Source organism: Dicentrarchus labrax, unplaced genomic scaffold (assembly GCF_905237075.1).
Source record: "Dicentrarchus labrax unplaced genomic scaffold, dlabrax2021, whole genome shotgun sequence".
NCBI lineage: Eukaryota > Metazoa > Chordata > Actinopteri > Moronidae > Dicentrarchus > Dicentrarchus labrax.
Window position 1 is genome coordinate 30517518 of NW_026136704.1, and position 18288 is coordinate 30535805.

General features: G+C 36.5%; 1 protein-coding gene and 2 non-coding genes across 4 annotated transcripts; 2 read left to right on the plus strand and 1 right to left on the minus strand.

The window, feature by feature from the left end:
• Positions 1-654: 654 nt before the first annotated feature.
• ech1 (enoyl CoA hydratase 1, peroxisomal) lies at positions 655-7934 on the minus strand. Of its 2 annotated transcripts, XM_051398655.1 has the most exons (11): positions 7889-7934; positions 7567-7629; positions 6094-6262; positions 3351-3439; positions 3138-3262; positions 2951-2999; positions 2021-2085; positions 1713-1783; positions 1473-1544; positions 1206-1356; positions 655-1115 (listed from the first exon to the last, which is right to left on the minus strand). In XM_051398655.1, exons 2-11 carry the CDS (start codon positions 7601-7603, stop codon positions 1011-1013), a joined length of 933 nt encoding a protein of 310 aa, XP_051254615.1. In that variant the 5' UTR covers positions 7604-7629; positions 7889-7934; the 3' UTR covers positions 655-1010. The 2 variants fall into 2 exon arrangements, with proteins under 2 accessions (XP_051254615.1, XP_051254614.1); XM_051398654.1 differs by having other exon boundaries at positions 3351-3435; positions 6090-6262; positions 7567-7902.
• A 3094-nt stretch (positions 7935-11028) lies between these two features.
• LOC127363248 (U1 spliceosomal RNA) lies at positions 11029-11192 on the plus strand. Its single transcript, XR_007884740.1, has one exon. It is a non-coding gene; the product is annotated as a U1 spliceosomal RNA (small nuclear RNA).
• Positions 11193-15984: 4792 nt separating this feature from the next.
• Positions 15985-16175, plus strand: LOC127363254 (U2 spliceosomal RNA). Its single transcript, XR_007884745.1, has one exon. It is a non-coding gene; the product is annotated as a U2 spliceosomal RNA (small nuclear RNA).
• The last annotated feature ends 2113 nt before the right edge of the window (positions 16176-18288 follow it).

The window sequence follows — 18288 nt, forward strand, 5'->3', positions numbered from 1 at the left end:
AAATAAATAAGTTCATACACAACATAACATTTCACCAATCAAAAAAAAACAACTTCTCTCCCCCAGAGTTTATTATTCAACATGTATATCGGGCAGCCGCTGCCCCACTACCACAAATTATCAGTCGATTCCCATTTGGGGAATCCGTGAGTCAACAACAGTCAATTTTCATTTAGAAAATTAAAAAAGTTGGGGATGTCTGTGTCACGCTTTAAATGACATTAAACGTTTTTTTCTTCTTCCCAAAATCGCAAGTTCGCCACAAGCTTTTTAAAATGTATTACAGTTATTATGTGAACAAATATTCGACCAATGTAAAATAAATTATCAATCTTTCCAAACAAATTGTAATATAATAATATCGACTATTGGCGTGTTTTTAGCGAAAGTATCGATTGACGCTGAGCAGAGAACTGCGCATGCGCCGTCGATAAATAACTGCCATTTAACGGTCGGATTCGAATAATAAAGATACATTATACAGAACTGTAGTTAAACTATGTTAGCTTTATAAGAGTTTTTTTTCTACCTTCTCTTCACAGAAAACTTAAATAAGTTATTTTGTAGTTTTATCAATAAAGCATTTTATTTATAAATGCACTCCATTTTGTTAAATATTAGCACTTCTGTTACAACATTATTTTAGCAAACACGGACTTTCAGATAAGTTTATTTAATAAGAAAACATTCATTAAGTCATTTAAAGATATACATAACCTTTTTTTTTTGTTTACAGAAATGAGCTGTGAAAGTGAGGTCAGTTCAGAATTAACTCATCCATTATTATATATCACAGTTTAAGAGGTCAACCTGAACTACGTTATGATTCTGGCTCCACACATGGTTGATTTATTGTTCCAAAGTTATCAAAATGCTGTTTCAGAGGCCAAACAACAATAATAATAGAGATCGTGTTACGATGTAGTTCCCGTTCCCACAGAAAGGCCACAATGGAGAAATAACATGGCAGCTTTTGTGTTTGTGTGTGTGAACTTTGGCTCAGTGACGTTTCAGAGTTTGGAGAAAACGATCGTCTTGGGGCTCTTCTTCTCCATCGCGGCCTGCGCTGATTTCATCACATCTTGAGTCTGAAGCATGCTCATGTTCCAGTTCGCCTGGATAAAAGGGAGTGAAGGAATTTAATGTTCAAAGATCCTCCTCCCTGTTTTCATGTTTGTTTGTTTAATAAAGGTTGATGTTCTCACCATGTAGTCGAGTCCTTCTGCTACGCTGTGGTCTCTGGCATAGATGAGGTTGATTTTGGTGCCCTGCACAGCGACAGGGCTCCGGGCAGCAATCTCCCCAGCAATCTCCAGGGCTCCTGCCATCATGGCCTCCTTATCTGTAAACACTCGGCTGGGGGAGGATTTCAAAATGAGAGACCTGTCTTCAGCTCAGATTCAGTAAAAATACTATTTAATACCACGTGTGTCAGTGGAGGATTCTGTAGATGGCGAGAGGACGCTTGATACCTGACGAGTCCGCTGCTTTTGGCTTCGTCGGCGTACAACTTCCTGGCGGTCAGAGCCAACTCGTTCACTAGACTGTAGAAAGTGGGAGAGTTAATCACATGACAACAGTATGGACTTCATACTTAAAGGGGGTGTTAAACATTAAACTTTAAAGCTACAGGAAACTCAGTTGTAATGTGTGGAGCACTTTGTGTTACATGTTGTTTGTATGAGTGCTCTACAGATAATAATCCTTTTTACCTGGAGCTGCCGATGACTTTAGGAAGTCTCTGGAGAGTCCCAACGTCTGCTGCAAGTCCAATATCAACTTCCTGTAAAGCGAACCAGAAAGACACTGAGACTGCGGTAACATCAGACAGACAATATCAGAACATCAGCTACAAGATTTCTTCACCTTTACTACAGAAAGGGCTCTATGGATACTTTTTTACACTCATTTTAAATTTTACTCTATTTACTCTTTTATTTTTTTGTCTTAATCATTATTTTATTCTCCATTTTCCTCACCACATTTCCAGATCCTGAAGATTAGAAGGAGACATACATACCTTTACCTGGAACCAGGTGTCCTGGGTACACAGGCGAATGTCACAGGCTGTGATCAGGTCAACACCTGCCACAGAGAACATGCCACTTCACTTCTTTCCTCTACCAATGTATACACAACCTCCTCTGAAACCACCAGTACAATCTTATGATGGCTTACGTATCTAATTGATTACAAACTGCAGTAGTCATATTGATATGCGAGACTTAACAACTCTTTTCCATGCAGATAAACACTGACTGTGGGCAACCTCATCCAACATCACAAAGCAAGTTCTACTTCACCTGTCTGTCTCTGGGTTACCTGTTTCATTGAGTCTAACACTGGCTGTCCTGAATAACTAGGGATCAACTGCTTCAGTAAACTCTGGGGTTTTCTAATCTAATGAAAGAGGCAGCGGATGTTAATTACAGGAAACATCATCAGGTTTACGAGTGGGATACCTCATGTGATAAAAGGTAAAAAGCAATATAGTGATATTCAGCCAGGTGAAATAAATACAGAATAATCCCTAAACTGGGAAAGCAGAAGCTGCAGAAACATGGACCACATTCAAATATTAAAAGCTGCAGAAACATGGACCACATTCAAATATTAAACACAAGACCAAGTAAGTCTATTGTATCAGGCTTTTTAAATACAGATAATATTGTCATGTTCGGTAGTTTAGAGTAATTATGAAAAATAAAAAGGATTTCTTAACAATTATCTCAGTGAGGAGAACATTGAACATTTTTTTCCTCTGATATAATTCTAATATAAAGCAAAGTGCTTCTTCTGATCGACAAAAATGTCTCTATTGTTATTTACTACTTGTCATTTCAGCTGTTTATTTTATTCAGACTCGGCCAACCCACTGTCACCCACTTTGTGATACTTTTGAATTTAAAACCTTATTGTTATGCTTTAATAGTGCGAGATGATGTTCTACCTCCACCAATACAGGATCCATGGACGGCCACTACAACAGGCTTTGGACACTACAAAGAAGAAAACACTAATCAATAATTAAAAAACACACTAACAACATTTTCAATACTGTCCAAATACAAAATCACACCTCTGACTGTCCAATCTTATCAAGTTATGTAACATTAGTGTGATAAACAGCTTCTGACCTTCTCTATAACGGAGAACGTCTCCTGATACTTGGTGATTATTTTCCGGAGGTTCCAGGAAACTCGAGCCGTGTCGTCGCCCTCTGGTTGGAGTATGTCGCTGGCCATGTCCATCAGGTCGATACCTGGACAGTAACACAACACAGAGAGAATAAATGCAACTTTACCACGAAGACGGCGTCATTAAAGCACATTAACAAGTCTGATACCGACCGGCTGTGAAGATCTTCCCCGCTCCAGAAACCACCACCACTCTGCATTCTGGGTTCCCAGCGATCTCATTAAAGCAATCCACCATCTCACTGCCAGAGAAACAAAGGTTTCTGTTAGTGTTTGTGTCAACTGTTCAATTAATACTTTTGTGTGTGCTTCAATTATTGACTCCAGTGGTTCACTTTTTAACATTATTTTAATATCATTTTTGTGTTTCGGGACAAAAAAGAGGTGCTTTAGTAAGGAGAGCTGCTCTTTCGGTCAGTTATTTAATATCTTTAACATCTTTTAATATTTGGTGAAGTCATTTGTAGCTTTGTTGATTTTTTAAATATGTAATAATAACATGAAAAAGCAGAACACAGAGGAGTGAAGCTTTGTGTCGTTGACAGAAGACTGTAACAAAAGTAGAATCTCCTGCTGCCTGTGCAGTCGACTTCTGGACCCACCTGTAACTCTGTATTCGTCCCTGAAGGGTAATTGATTTTGCCACAGTAGAAATAATAAACACCCATACATGACTACACATATTAAAACACATATTAAAACACGAGAGCAAGGTCAAGTACGCATCAGCGACAGACCAGGCATGGTGGAGCTGTGCTGATGTTAACCAGATTGACGCCACGCCTGAGTTTCTAACTGTTCACTGCAGTATTCATTAACTGTTCACTGCAGTATTCATTAACTGTTCACTGCAGTATTAACTGTTCACTGCTGTATTCATTAACTGTTATTAACAGTATTCATTAACTGTTCACTGCTGTATTCATTAACTGTTCACTGCTGTATTCATTAACTGTTCACTGCTGTATTCATTAACTGTTCGCTGCTGTATTCATTAACTGTTCACTGCAGTATTCATTAACTGTTCACTGCTGTATTCATTAACTGTTCACTGCAGTATTCATTAACTGTTCACTGCAGTATTTATTAACTGTTCATTAACAGTATTCATTAACTGTTCACTGCTGTATTCATTAACTGTTCACTGCAGTATGCATTAACTGTTCACTGCTGTATTAACTGTTATTAACAGTATTCATTAACTGTTCACTGCTGTATTTATTAACTGTTCGCTGCTGTATTCATTAACTGTTCACTGCTGTATTCATTAACTGTTCACTGCTGTATTCATTAACTGTTCACTGCAGTATTCATTAACTGTTCACTGCTGTATTCATTAACTGTTCACTGCTGTATTCATTAACTGTTCACTGCTGTATTCATTAACTGTTCACTGCTGTATTTATTAACTGTTCACTGCAGTATTCATTAACTGTTCACTGCAGTATTCATTAACTGTTCACTGCTGTATTTATTAACTGTTCACTGCGAAGTTTATTCATTAACTGTTCACTGCAGTATTCATTAACTGTTCACTGCAGTATTCATTAACTGTTCACTGCATGTTCACGCGATTCATTAACTGTTCACTGCAGTATTCATTAACAGTTCACTGCAGTATTCATTAACTGTTCACTGCAGTATTCATTAACTCGTTCACTGCTGTATTCATTAACTGTTCACTGCTGTATTCATTAACTGTTCACTGCTGTATTCATTAACTGTTCACTGCTGTATTCATTAACTGTTCACTGCAGTATTCATTAACTGTTCACTGCAGTATTCATTAACTGTTCACTGCAGTATTCATTAACTGTTCACTGCAGTATTCATTAACTGTTCACTGCAGTATTCATTAACTGTTCACTGCTGTATTCATTAACTGTTCACTGCAGTATTCATTAACTGTTCACTGCAGTATTCATTAACTGTTCACTGCTGTATTAACTGTTCACTGCAGTATTCATTAACTGTTCACTGCAGTATTCATTAACTGTTCACTGCAGTATTCATTAACTGTTCACTGCTGTATTCATTAACTGTTCACTGCAGTATTCATTAACTGTTCACTGCAGTATTCATTAACTGTTCACTGCTGTATTCATTAACTGTTCACTGCAGTATTCATTAACTGTTCACTGCAGTATTTATTAACTGTTCACTGCAGTATTCATTAACTGTTCACTGCAGTATTCATTAACTGTTCACTGCAGTATTCATTAACTGTTCACTGCAGTATTCATTAACTGTTCGCTGCAGTATTCATTAACTGTTCACTGCAGTATTCATTAACTGTTCACTGCAGTATTCATTAACTGTTCACTGCAGTATTCATTAACTGTTCACTGCTGTATTTGTTACATTTACTTATACTAATTATTCACTAATTTGTATGTTCAGTAGTTATTATTTAAGTGTAGTTAGTTTAGTAAAGTTTGTGTGTGTGTATGAATTATTACAGTCACTGTTCATGAGTTAAGAATGAATTGTTAATTGTTTAGTGATGGTTTAGCATAGATATTGATTATTTCTGAGCGTGAAGTTGATTGGTTCCACTCTACTTCATCTTTTGTACCAATATATGTGTTTTTGTGCCCCTTCAAGGTTTGTTAGTTACGTTACAATACAGCACATCTATGAAATATTGTGAGAATAACTTAGATAAGAATGAGAGGTTATCTAATAGTTGAATCACACAGGATATGTTATCAATCACCACCGTATTAAAAACAAGTATATTTTAATAATCACATTCTTGCAGTGATTTTCTATACAACAATATCAACTTTCTAAAGCAAAATGTAATTCTGGAGATCAGAGTCAACATCCAGGTACTAACAGCAACTTCTTGGTGGCTAATTAAAATGATTGCACATAAATTTAAAGAGATACCTGCCTCCAGAAAGCTTTGTTCATGGCGTTGAGTTTCTTAGGACGGTGAAGCTCCACGTGTGTGACGAACTCCGCTGGGTGACTGATGGCCAGGGTGGTGTAGGGAGGACTGGGACCGGCTGGAGACGACATGGCCCTGACCGCAGCCTGACTGGGCAGCCACAACCCGCTGTCTGATGGAGAGAGAAGAGACAGAATAATAACAATGAGTTCATCCAGAACAACTGCAACAACAGGAGGAGACTGAATATCCCTGTAACAGTAAGAAGGAGAGCAACAAGGTTAATAAATGGCTTCAGGACCAGAAAACTAGCAAATATTCTGATTCCAGCTTTTAAAGTTGATGACTGATTGACTATCTTTGCATTTTTTAACTCTTAGTTGGACGAAACAAGATATCTGACATGCAGGGTGTTTTATTCTGCACGTCAATAAAAACTGACCATCCTGAAACTTAATCTAGGAACACACATTGATTTAAATTCAGTGTCACACAGGAGGAAGAGGAGCAGGATCTCACTGCGTAGTGCCAAGTAGAAGAGGTTTATATTCACTGGTGTGGCAAAGTGGAGCTGAAACAATCACATAAATCGGTAGCAGTTAAAATATTCCCAACTTCTGAGCAGGATTCACTGCTTTTATTTGTTTTCTTTTGGGACTGTTGTGAAAAAAAGCTATTTTTAAACTTATTTTTTACTAGTTTCTGACATTTTATAGACTTTAACTCTTGTTTTTTTTAAACAACCTTCTGATAGATCTGTTCACACTGAGGTCAAACACCTGCTCTGTGTTCAATATGATGTGTCCTGTTCTTAAAACCTGATCTGAGTCACATCAACACAAAACACCTGACTGTCTCCTTCAGTGTGAACACAACCTTTAAGCTGCTCTGCTGACCTTTCACCCACATTCACAGCTTTAGTTCAGTTACAGCCTGTGTGTGTGTGTGTGTGTGTGTGTGTGTGTGTGTGTGTGTCTGTGTGTGTGTGTGTGTGTGTGTGTGTGTGTGTGTGTGTGTGTGTGTGTGTGTGTGTGTGTGTGTGTGTGTGTCTGTGTGTGTGTGTGTGTGTGTGTGTGTGTGTGTGTGTGTGTCTGTGTGTGTGTGTGTGTGTGTGTGTGTGTGTGTGTGTGTGTGTGTGTTGTGTGTGTGTTTCTGTGTGTGTGTGTGTGTGTCTGTGTGTGTGTGTGTGTCTGTGTGTGTGTGTGTGTGTGTGTGTGTGTGTGTGTGTGTGTGTGTGTGTGTGTGTGTGTGTGTGTGTGTGTGTGTGTGTGTGTCTGTGTGTGTGTGTGTGTGTGTGTGTGTGTCTGTGTGTCTGTGTGTGTGTGTGTGTGTGTGTGTGTGTGTGTGTGTGTGTGTGTGTGTGTGTGTGTGTGTGTGTCTAACACCAGGTGCACTGTGAACATTCATACATTATTGTTTATGTAACTTAATAAAACACAACAAACACAACAAACACACAAACACACGGTCACTTACATTTCGAGAGAGCCGACCTGGTAATAACTGACAACATCTCCTCCTTCAGTCAGAGTCCGCAGTCTTTAGAGATCAATGAAACAAGAGATCAATGATTCACTTTAGCTGCTGAGAGCTAACGAGAGCTAACGTTAGCCTACACTGGCTGCTAACTAATGCTAACGCTAACTAGCTTGTTAGCAGCGGTGTCACAAACAGTTTGAACCGGTTACCGGATCGATCAGCGGAGATAATCAATCAATAAATATAATAAATATATTATAGAGATATCAATAACAGAGGTTGAACTGCAGGTTGAGTCTATAAACAACGACTGGCTCACCTCCTCTACAGCCGGTACGGTGCTCGGCGAGGCTCAAACTACACTGGCGGATGTTTATATATTAAAGTTTATATATTAAAGTTTATTTATTAAAGTTTATATATTAAAGTTTATTTATTAAAGTTTATATATTAAAGTTTATTTATTAAAGTTTATATATTAAAGTTTATATATTAAAGTTTATATATTAAAGTTTATTTATTAAAGTTTATATATTAAAGTTTATATATTAAAGTTTATTTATTAAAGTTTATTTATTAAAGTTTATTTATTAAAGTTTATATATTAAAGTTTATATATTAAAGTTTATTTATTAAAGTTTATTTATTAAAGTTTATTTATTAAAGTTTATATATTAAAGTTTATTTATTAAAGTTTATTTATTAAAGTTTAGATATTAAAGTTTATTTATTAAAGTTTATTTATTAAAGTTTATATATTAAAGTTTATATATTAAAGTTTATATATTAAAGTTTAGATATTAAAGTTTATATATTAACTTTACTTATTCTTTATATTGATACACAATGTGTGATTACTTTTACAGGAATTAAAAATTACTCGGTATAGATTATATTTATATTTATTACAAATTAAGATTCTCCGACTTCTTAAACTTAATAAACTAATTAAAAGTGTAAAAAACCTTCTTTGATTAACTGGAAAATAAATTAATAATATTAATACAGTTAATACAGACATATGATCAATCTCCCAGTGTTGGTTCATTCTTTATATATATATATATATATATATATCTTTATTAATTTTACTTTTCCAATTATTATTATTATTATTATTATTATTATTATTATTATTATTATTATTATTATTGTTACTGTTACTGCTTTCATTCATGGCCACTACAATAGGTTATTAGTATTATGATTACTTGTAAGTAAATAAATAAGTTGATGTATAATAATTATGCTTACTTTATATATTAAGATTACAATGATTATCTTATTATTATTATTATTATTATTATTATTATATATGATGTGTTGCTGTAGATTAAACTAAAGTAGTCACATTAATGCAGCTGTGATATTAATCCAAAATACATCATACATAATGTTAACACTGATAATTACTTAATAAATGTACATTAGATCACAAAGCTGCAGTTTGAATCTCATCAAAGTGATAGCCTTCTGAATTAGCTGCTTTTACAAAATGGCATCAGTTGAAATATTACAATACTTTCTTAAACTAACTAATTATTTTTTGTGGTAATTGTAATATTACTGAAATGTATTAGTAATAAGTTACACTACTAGTTACTGGGGAAAGTAATGTTATTACTAGTAATACCTCACTGCGCAACACTAGTCCTCTATGACCATAAAGTAAATAGTTTTGGGTTGTGGACAAAAGTCAATTAATCAATTATTTGTCAACTATTACATTCAACAGGAACCAGTTCGATAATTGATTAATAGTTTTGATTTAGTTTTTATGTCCAAATTCTCTCACTTCAGTTAATGAGAGTAAAATAAATATCTTTAAATTTCGGACAAAACAAGACATTTGTGGACATATAAAGGATATTTTATGGATCAAACACCTAATCAATTAAATGAGAAAATGATCAGATTAATCAATAATAATAAAAAATAATCATTAGCAGTATCCAGTATTTTAATTTTAATAGATTTATTTTAGGGGTATTTTGTTTCAAGATACATTACGTAACCTCTGCACACGACCCTGAGCTACCTGGCGGTCTCACTGAGGGCCGTGTGCAGCTCATTTGCATAACACCACCTGGACGTCACGATGATGGACTAACAAGGACCTGGAGATGTACTTTTATCTGGATTTAAAGAAGTGTTTTGGGCGTCAGGACGTCTTCAGGGTATGTTGATATATTTTTTTGGTCATGTTATGTGTCTCGTGTCAACAGAACAGAGCCTCTGCAGGAGTTTGGCGGTAGTTTGGTGGTGGTGACCCACTTGTTTTTAGCCTCAGGTGTTCATTGGAAGTGGAAGAGCTTGTGCAAATGCAGTTAAATGATTAATGCGCACTTTATTATCGAGTATTTTAAGTGTTTTGGCTCAGTTGCATTTTAATTACAGATGAAAGCTCAATGGGGCCGCATCCCGTTTGGTTTTTTCTAGTAGTTAATGTCGCATTAAGGGCCTGGCTGCACTTTTACCTGGTTAGGAAGACTTAATACTGAATCGTATATGTCGTATACGGACAATAATGATGTATTTCAAGAGAATTTGAGTACTTTTAATAAAGCTTTTTAGTTAATTGGACGGGAAATATGCTTCACAGAGCTGCTGTTATCTGTACAACCCAATGGGGGGCGCTGCAGTCCAGCGGGTCGTCATTAAAACAACTGACGGAGATTAAAAACACATTATTTAGTTGTGTAAATTACATTGCACAGATTACACATAATATTAACGTAGCTGGAGAATTATTTTGGAGTTGGAGTCAACCAGAAATGTTTTAAATTGACCAATAAAAGCTGAGAAAATGCAGTTTAATACAACAATACTGTACTAAAAACCGGCTGGATGAAGGTTATAATGTTCGGTTAGTGTTGAAACAGTTATAGAGAGGTGATTATTCAACTGTATGATCATTTTAGAGGCTGCAGTTTGTGTTGCTGTTGAACTTTATTGTTAAAATCCTGATTCACTCCAGACCAGCAGGTGGCAGTAACAGGACGGCCCCGTTGCCCGGGAGACAAAGAAACAGGAAGTGGTTGTAAAGTGTGGGAGAAAAAGTGTTTTTAGTGTTTTTAGTGTTTTTAGTTGTTTTTTTCTGGATTGTAAATGTGGATCAAACAGCCTCTGATTGCAGTTTGATTCAGCTTTGTCTCACTTGAACTTGTTGTTGGACTGTTGTTCATTTGTTGGAGGTAAAATAGAAACAAACTGCTGATTTCAGGTTAGCTGTTGATGTGGGGATACAGCATTGCATTGTGGGAAATATAACCATTATATATCAAGTAAAATCTAAATAATCTTTATCAGCTTTAGTTGAAAACTGTATCTTCTGTATTCTGTTCTGCAGTTTCACTCACCTTCTACATCCTCTGGTTTCAGTAATATATCGATTATTAGCACCATCAGTTAACACGGTGTGTCTGTGAGAGAGCTCCCTGTCTCTGAGCTGGACAACTCATACTTACCTGGCAGGGGAGATACCATGATCAAGAAGGTGGTTCACCTTGGGCGAGGCCTGACCATTGCACTCCGGTTGGGTTGACCTTAACGAATTCCCCAAATGTGGGAATCTCGACTGCATAATTTGTGGTAGTGGGGGACTGCGTTCGCGCTGACCCCTGATATACATGTTGAAAAGAAATCATTTATAAACCTTTAGACTCCACAGACTTTATTTATCATTTGGATTTGCATCAGAATGAAATTACGTTGCAGTGGCACATAGCACAACAGGATTAAAGGAGAGGCATTATGCACAGGCTAAAATACAGATATGCAAATATAAAACTTTTGTATATTTTTTATTTTTATGTTTGAAGACAGAAAGTGCTCATAATCAATCAATGATCAAACTGATCACTATAAATTACAATCAATCAACACGACCAACTCTTATTTCTTACCTTGTTGTTCCAGCTTCCAAAAAATATGATAAAAGTTAAAATCTTATAGTTGTTCTTTTGCTGGGACCCCTACAGTCCACTCAAGCCCCTGACTGACACTAACCACTGACACTATTAACCAACACACACAGTGCTGACCCACTCAGGTTCCTGCACAGGAGATCCAGTTCACATTAAATGACTGACTGCTTGAACCAACAGCGACTCTGAGTAAGACAATGTGTTGTTTTATATCGTTTGTTTACTGTAAACACTCCTCAATGGTCAACAACATCAAACCTCGAGGGTGTGCGGCTTTATTCTGTCGTCTAATGACAGCTTGTATATATACTGCCACCACCGATAATGCACAGTTTATTCTGCTTTACAGTATTTTTACGATTGTTTACACACTAAAATAAAAATTTCCACATAATTTGCAAAATTATACTCCGAGGAGCAAAACACCTCCACAGATTTGCAAAACATTACACACAATGTCTGCTTCACCCTTTTTGCTAAACATTGCACACAGTGATTTGTAAAACTCTACACACATTTTCACACCTTAGACACAGATAAGGATTGTGAGGTTACTTCCTCGTCATTACAAAGCCCCGGACTGCCAATGAACACACTAATGAACAAACTGGATAATCACATCCACCAGGTGTGGAAGCACACATGTGCTAATTTGAAAACGCAGCACTCGGCCAGACGGAGAGATGATGAATAGTTACAGTATTCTTGTTGCTTTTACAGTAGTTTTTCTTCAGAGTCAAAGTGTGTGTACTTCATGCAGTAATTTTTATTTGTCTACAGATTTTATTTGTTTCATTGATTTCATTGTTGGTTGATTACTGTAACTGATAATGGTAAGAAATACTGTAAGTATTGAAATAAATACTTGAAATATTCAGTCTGCAGCATCAGTGTTGTGCAGTGCTTGGTAAGTTTATAGTAGGCCTATTTGTGTACATTCTCCCTATATCTCAAACTAATCATGAAGAATGTTGTGGGTTTGTCACTATTTTTTATGACATCTAAATTATCCCTTACATAACAATGTCTGGCCAAAAATCTAGCACATGCTATTTCCTAAAATGTGTTTTTTATTTATCACAGCAGTGTGAAACTGGCTGCAATAGTGTCTGATCATTGAGGACTGTGTTGGTTAAATGGAAACTAATAGCATTTTCACAAATATGTGTATGTGTTTTGACTAAAGTGTGTCATTTTGCAAACAATCTAGGAATTATGCAAATTGAGTGTGGTGTTTGGATAATTGTGATTATATTTTGAAAAAAAGAACCCGGTTTTCAAAATTGCATGTAAACAATTGAAAAAACTGTAAAACCTTTATAAAACTCCCATTCCTTTCACCAACCAGGTGTAAAGGGTTCAATGTAGTTCATATGGTGGAAGTCGAGTTTAATTAACGACCTTATTCTCCTTACAAATTCATTAGTTGAAGAGTTGAGTTCTGTGGGCTGAAGATGACACAAGCTGCCACTCATACAAATTATATTTATTATATGTATTTATTATTTTGATAAATACAGATTACAGATAAAGTCACAAACAGTTCAGAGCAGATCGATCGCGTCTCCACCCGAACATGGAGCAGTTTGTAAATAAAAGTTAATTACATTATATTAATATTATAAACACATGTATATGTAAGTTAGGTATTCAACAAAACCCACATTTAATAAAAAGAATAAGTAATAAATAACAGTTTCCCTCCGTCACTTCAGAGCCAATCACAGCGCGAGTTAGTGAGACAACAGCACCGTCAGTCAGTGTGGTGTGTCTGTGAGAGAGCTCCCTGTCTCTGAGCTGGACAACTCATACTTACCTGGCAGGGGAGATACCATGATCAAGAAGGTGGCTCACCTTGGGCGAGGCCTGACCATTGCACTGGCTAGTGGACTGTGCAGTATGGACAGCAGCAGCAGCCTGTTTAGAGCAGACAGCGGATGCAGGCAGTTTAGTCTGAACAGGGGTCTTGACCAAGTCTAAAAAACAAGACCAAACAAAGTAGTACTATTTATTTTGTGATTTTTTTTTCCCAAACCATTTGATGTGTATTAACTCTGTATCTCACCTTCCACAGCCTGACTTGCAGCCACCAGTTCAGCTTCATCACCTGGCCATGATGAAGGATCACACTTGGAGGTGCTGGCATGCAGTTGCTGGAATAAAAAGATAAATTGATTATCTAGACTCTTTCATGACTAAATGCTTGTCTGAGGATTAGGGCTTCAGGAGGATTAGCATCATGCTATGGGGATGTTTTTCAGCTGCAGGGACAGGACGACTGGTTGCAATTGAAGGAAAGATGAATGAAGTACAGAGATATCCTGGAAGAAAACCTCTTCCACAGTGCTCAGGACCTCAGACTGGGCCGAAGGTTCACCTTCCAACAAGACAATAACCCTAAGCACACAGCTAAAATAACAAAGGAGTGGCTTCGGAACAACTCTGTGACCATTCTTGACTGGCCCAGCCAGAGCCCTGACCTAAACCCAATTGAGCATCTCTGGAGAGATCTGAAAATGGCTGTCCACCAACGTTCACCCTCCAACCTGACAGAACTGGAGAGGATCTGCAAGGAAGAATGGCAGAGGATCCCCAAATCCAGGTGTGAAAAATCTGTTGCATCATTCCCAAGAAGACTCATGGCTGTAGTAGCTCAAAAGGGTGCTTCTACTCAATACTGAGCAAAGGGTCTGAATACTTATGACCATGTGATATTTCAGTTTTTCTTTTTTAATAAATTTGCAAAGATTTCTACATTTCTGTTTTTTCCTGTCAAGATGGGGTGCTGAGTGTACATTAATGAGAAATAAAATGAACTTTTTTGATTTTAGCAAATGGCTGCAATGAAACAAAGTGAAACATTTAAAGGGGTCTGAATACTTTCCGTACCCACTGTATATGTAAATATTATGGCATGCCGTTTAGGAAATTAACCTTGAATATATGGAATAAATCTTTGAATATATAAAATGAATCTTTGAATATATAAAATAAATCTTTGAATATATAAAATGAATCTTTGAATATATAAAATGAATCTTGGATATATTGAATGAATCTTGGATATACTGATAAAAATGTGAGAATACTGAATGAAATCCAAACCTAGTTGTATCCTTTTCATCAAAGTGATAGCCTTCTGAATAAGCTGGTTTTATAAAATGGCATCAGTTGAAATATTACAATACTTTCTTAAACTGGAAAACTTTTTGCTTTTTCTGTCAGGATTTAGCCTGAGGCCTGTTGTAGTCGGCCTGCCACCATTAAAAAGGGAGTGAACTTCTTCGTCAGGAGAACGGTATTGGGCACGGGTACTATCGGGAGGATTTTGGCCCCTACAAGCACTTACCAATGAGTTAATAATGTCCTCATTGATCAGTATTGCTGCCACAAGGTTCCTGACTGACTCATTCTCACTTCTACAAGATGACAGCAGTGCCTTGATGACCAGTCAAGTTTCATTCTATATATTCAAAGATTCATTTTATATATTCAAAGACTAATTTCTTAAACGGTATGCCATAATATATATACTATATTTCCCTTGTCACAGATTTCATTGAAAACACCTTTGTAACTTCATCAGCTGTGTTTTGTAATCTCAATTACTGCAATAAACACATATTTATGCAGTTTGACAAGCAGTCTTCATTAGCATGGCAATATAACACTTGTCCTGAGTAATAATACTTCCACTTGAATCAATATAAAAAGACTGTTGCAATTACAAACAGCCAACAGATTTAAATGAAATAAGAAATGTAATATATATGTAATATTTGAATGCAGGATAATTAAAATGATGCAACATACTTAGAAAGACCTTGGACATGCTGTAAAACACATTAATTCCTCACAGGACTGACGGTGGAAATACAGGTGAATCACCTGGATTAATGTTAGCCTGGCTGTTAGTCTGGTCTGGAGCAGGCTAACTGCAGAGAATAAATCACCATAGTAACTTGGCCGGGATAAGTTTAACCTGCTTTCATGCAACCGACTTGAGGCTAAATCCAGCCAGGATAACCAACATATCCCGGGTTAATCCCTTATCCTGGTTTTGTGCAATACCCCTCTGTACTGTATGCTCTCCGGAGGAAAATACTAATCTGCATAAAGTAACCGAGCGTAGACTCTGGGCCAATCAGAAGCCGTAACTGTCTACGGACAGTCACATGACGCCGGGAGACGATATGATTGGTAGTCTACGGTCAGAATTGACCAACCAGAAGGCGGAACCGTCTACGGTGAGCGTAGACTTTTGCATTGAGCCGCAGGGTGCAGTTCTCTCTGTTCTCCTTTAGAGGAAGTTAACAGATCAAACATTGTGTTTTACTCTCAGAGAGGACTTTTATAGGATTTAAACTTTATTATTATTATTATTATTGTATTTGTCTCGACTGTGTTCACGTTGTTCCGTCGGGCTGTGAACCGTCAGTGAGGGTCCCGGTGCGGAGAAAGAGCTCCGTACCTCCGACTGTAGTTCAGTATCGCTTCTCGGCCTTTTGGCTAAGATCAAGTGTAGTATCTGTTCTTATCAGTTTAATATCTGATACGTCCCCTACCCGGGGACCATATATTAAATTGATTTTTGGAACTGGGAGATGGAATAGGGGCTTGCTCCGTCCACTCCACGCATCGACCTGGTATTGCAGTACTTCCAGGACCGGTGCACCCCCCCTCTGATTGTCTAACATCAATAATCGATATTATAAAGGTTGTAGTGAGTTAATAGTAGAGTAGTATCTTGTACAGACTCTGTATGTTGTTGTTAGATTAAACGTTTTAAGAGCATGAGGCTGCAGAGTGGAGACATATTGTTTGCAACTGTTCAGTTAAATGAACAATAAACTTTTGAGTGAGACAAAGAGATTGTAAATGTAAATGTGTTGTGTTCACTGTCCTTTACACATTGAACAGAAATGTTCAAATATACATTTATTAAGTCCTCATACCGACTGACTGCATTCACTTTAGTTTACAGAGGTTTGCTTGTTTCAATTCATTTATTGAAATGTTATTGAAATAGTTTAGTTTTTATTAGTTTCAGTATTAGCTTTAGTTTTTTTTAAACTATAATATAAGTTAGAATATATTACAATACAAACACAACACTTTGTGAACACAGTCATGTAGACATCCCATTATCAATAAACAGGCACCAACGCCTCTTTATGCTCGTTGTGTTGTCAAATTTGACCAAATTGAGACAAAAAACTGAAAACATTTCCTACTTTTCTTTCAGATTTTGTAAGTACAAAAGGTTTTTTCAGTTCAAGTCTGATTTTATTTGAACTAACATATTGTTTCACAACTGGTTTTACTCTTAGTTTGATATAGATGTACAATAATTGGCGACATTATCAGGTCCACCTAGCTGACTCTCTGGGGCAGAAAGGGGTGCAGGTCAGAGTCCTGCAGGTCAGAGTCCTGCAAGCAGAGAAGGCGGTGGCTGAATACAACAATCTGGTTGTGCAGGCCGGGCGCCAAGGTGGGCCGGGCCTTCCACGGTACCTGCAGATGATGTGATCATTTGTTTTGTTTTCCACAGGAAGACGGTGGAAGGGGCTCCTATTTATAATATAGATACAAGTGCAGGCAAAATACAAACAACTTGGATCAAGACACATTTTAAGATTGATTGATTGTTTTTCAGCTTCTTAAATGTGAATATTTTCTGAATTCTTTAGTCCTCTACAGTTTACAGTGATCGTTACTCAAAATAAATAGTTTATTATTATTTTCAAAAGTAATTTTATTACTTTACTTATTCTTCCCTGCCTACAGTAATTAGTTACACTACTAGTTATTTTACTATTCTGCTCCCACAAAATTGGCCCCTTTCTCACCAAAATTCAGACTTAAGACAATTAAAATCCAGTTTAGTTTGTTAAAAATCAAAGTAATGTTAATGTTTACATCTTCCAAGCTAGTTTCCTCCACAATTACCAAAATGAATCCAAGGATGTGATTTGATTGTTGGATTTAAAATCAGTAAGGAGTGCCAACAAAAGTAATGTTGTAACTAATTATTGTTTGTGGTAATTGTAATATTACTGAAATGTATTAGTAATAAGTTACACTACTAGTTACTGAGGAAAGTAATGTTATTACTAGTAATACCTCACTGCGCAACACTAGTCCTCTATGACCATAAAGTAAATAGTTTTGGGTTGTGGACAAAAGTCAATTAATCAATTATTTGTCAACTATTACATTCAACAGGAACCAGTTCGATAATTGATTAATAGTTTTGATTTAGTTTTTATGTCCAAATTCACTCACTTCAGTTAATGAGAGTAAAATAAATATCTTTAAATTTCGGACAAAACAAGACATTTGTGGACATATAAAGGATATTTTATGGATCAAACACCTAATCAATTAAATGAGAAAATGATCAGATTAATCAATAATAAAAAAATAATAATAATCATTAGCAGTATCCAGTATTTTAATTTTAATAGATTTATTTTAGGGGTATTTTGTTTCAAGATACATTACGTAACCTCTGCACACGACCCTGAGCTACCTGGCGGTCTCACTGAGGGCCGTGTGCAGCTCATTTGCATAACACCACCTGGACGTCACGATGATGGACTAACAAGGACCTGGAGATGTACTTTTATCTGGATTTAAAGAAGTGTTTTGGGCGTCAGGACGTCTTCAGGGTATGTTGATATATTTTTTGGTCATGTTATGTGTCTCGTGTCAACAGAACAGAGCCTCTGCAGGAGTTTGGCGGTAGTTTGGTGGTGGTGACCCACTTGTTTTTAGCCTCAGGTGTTCATTT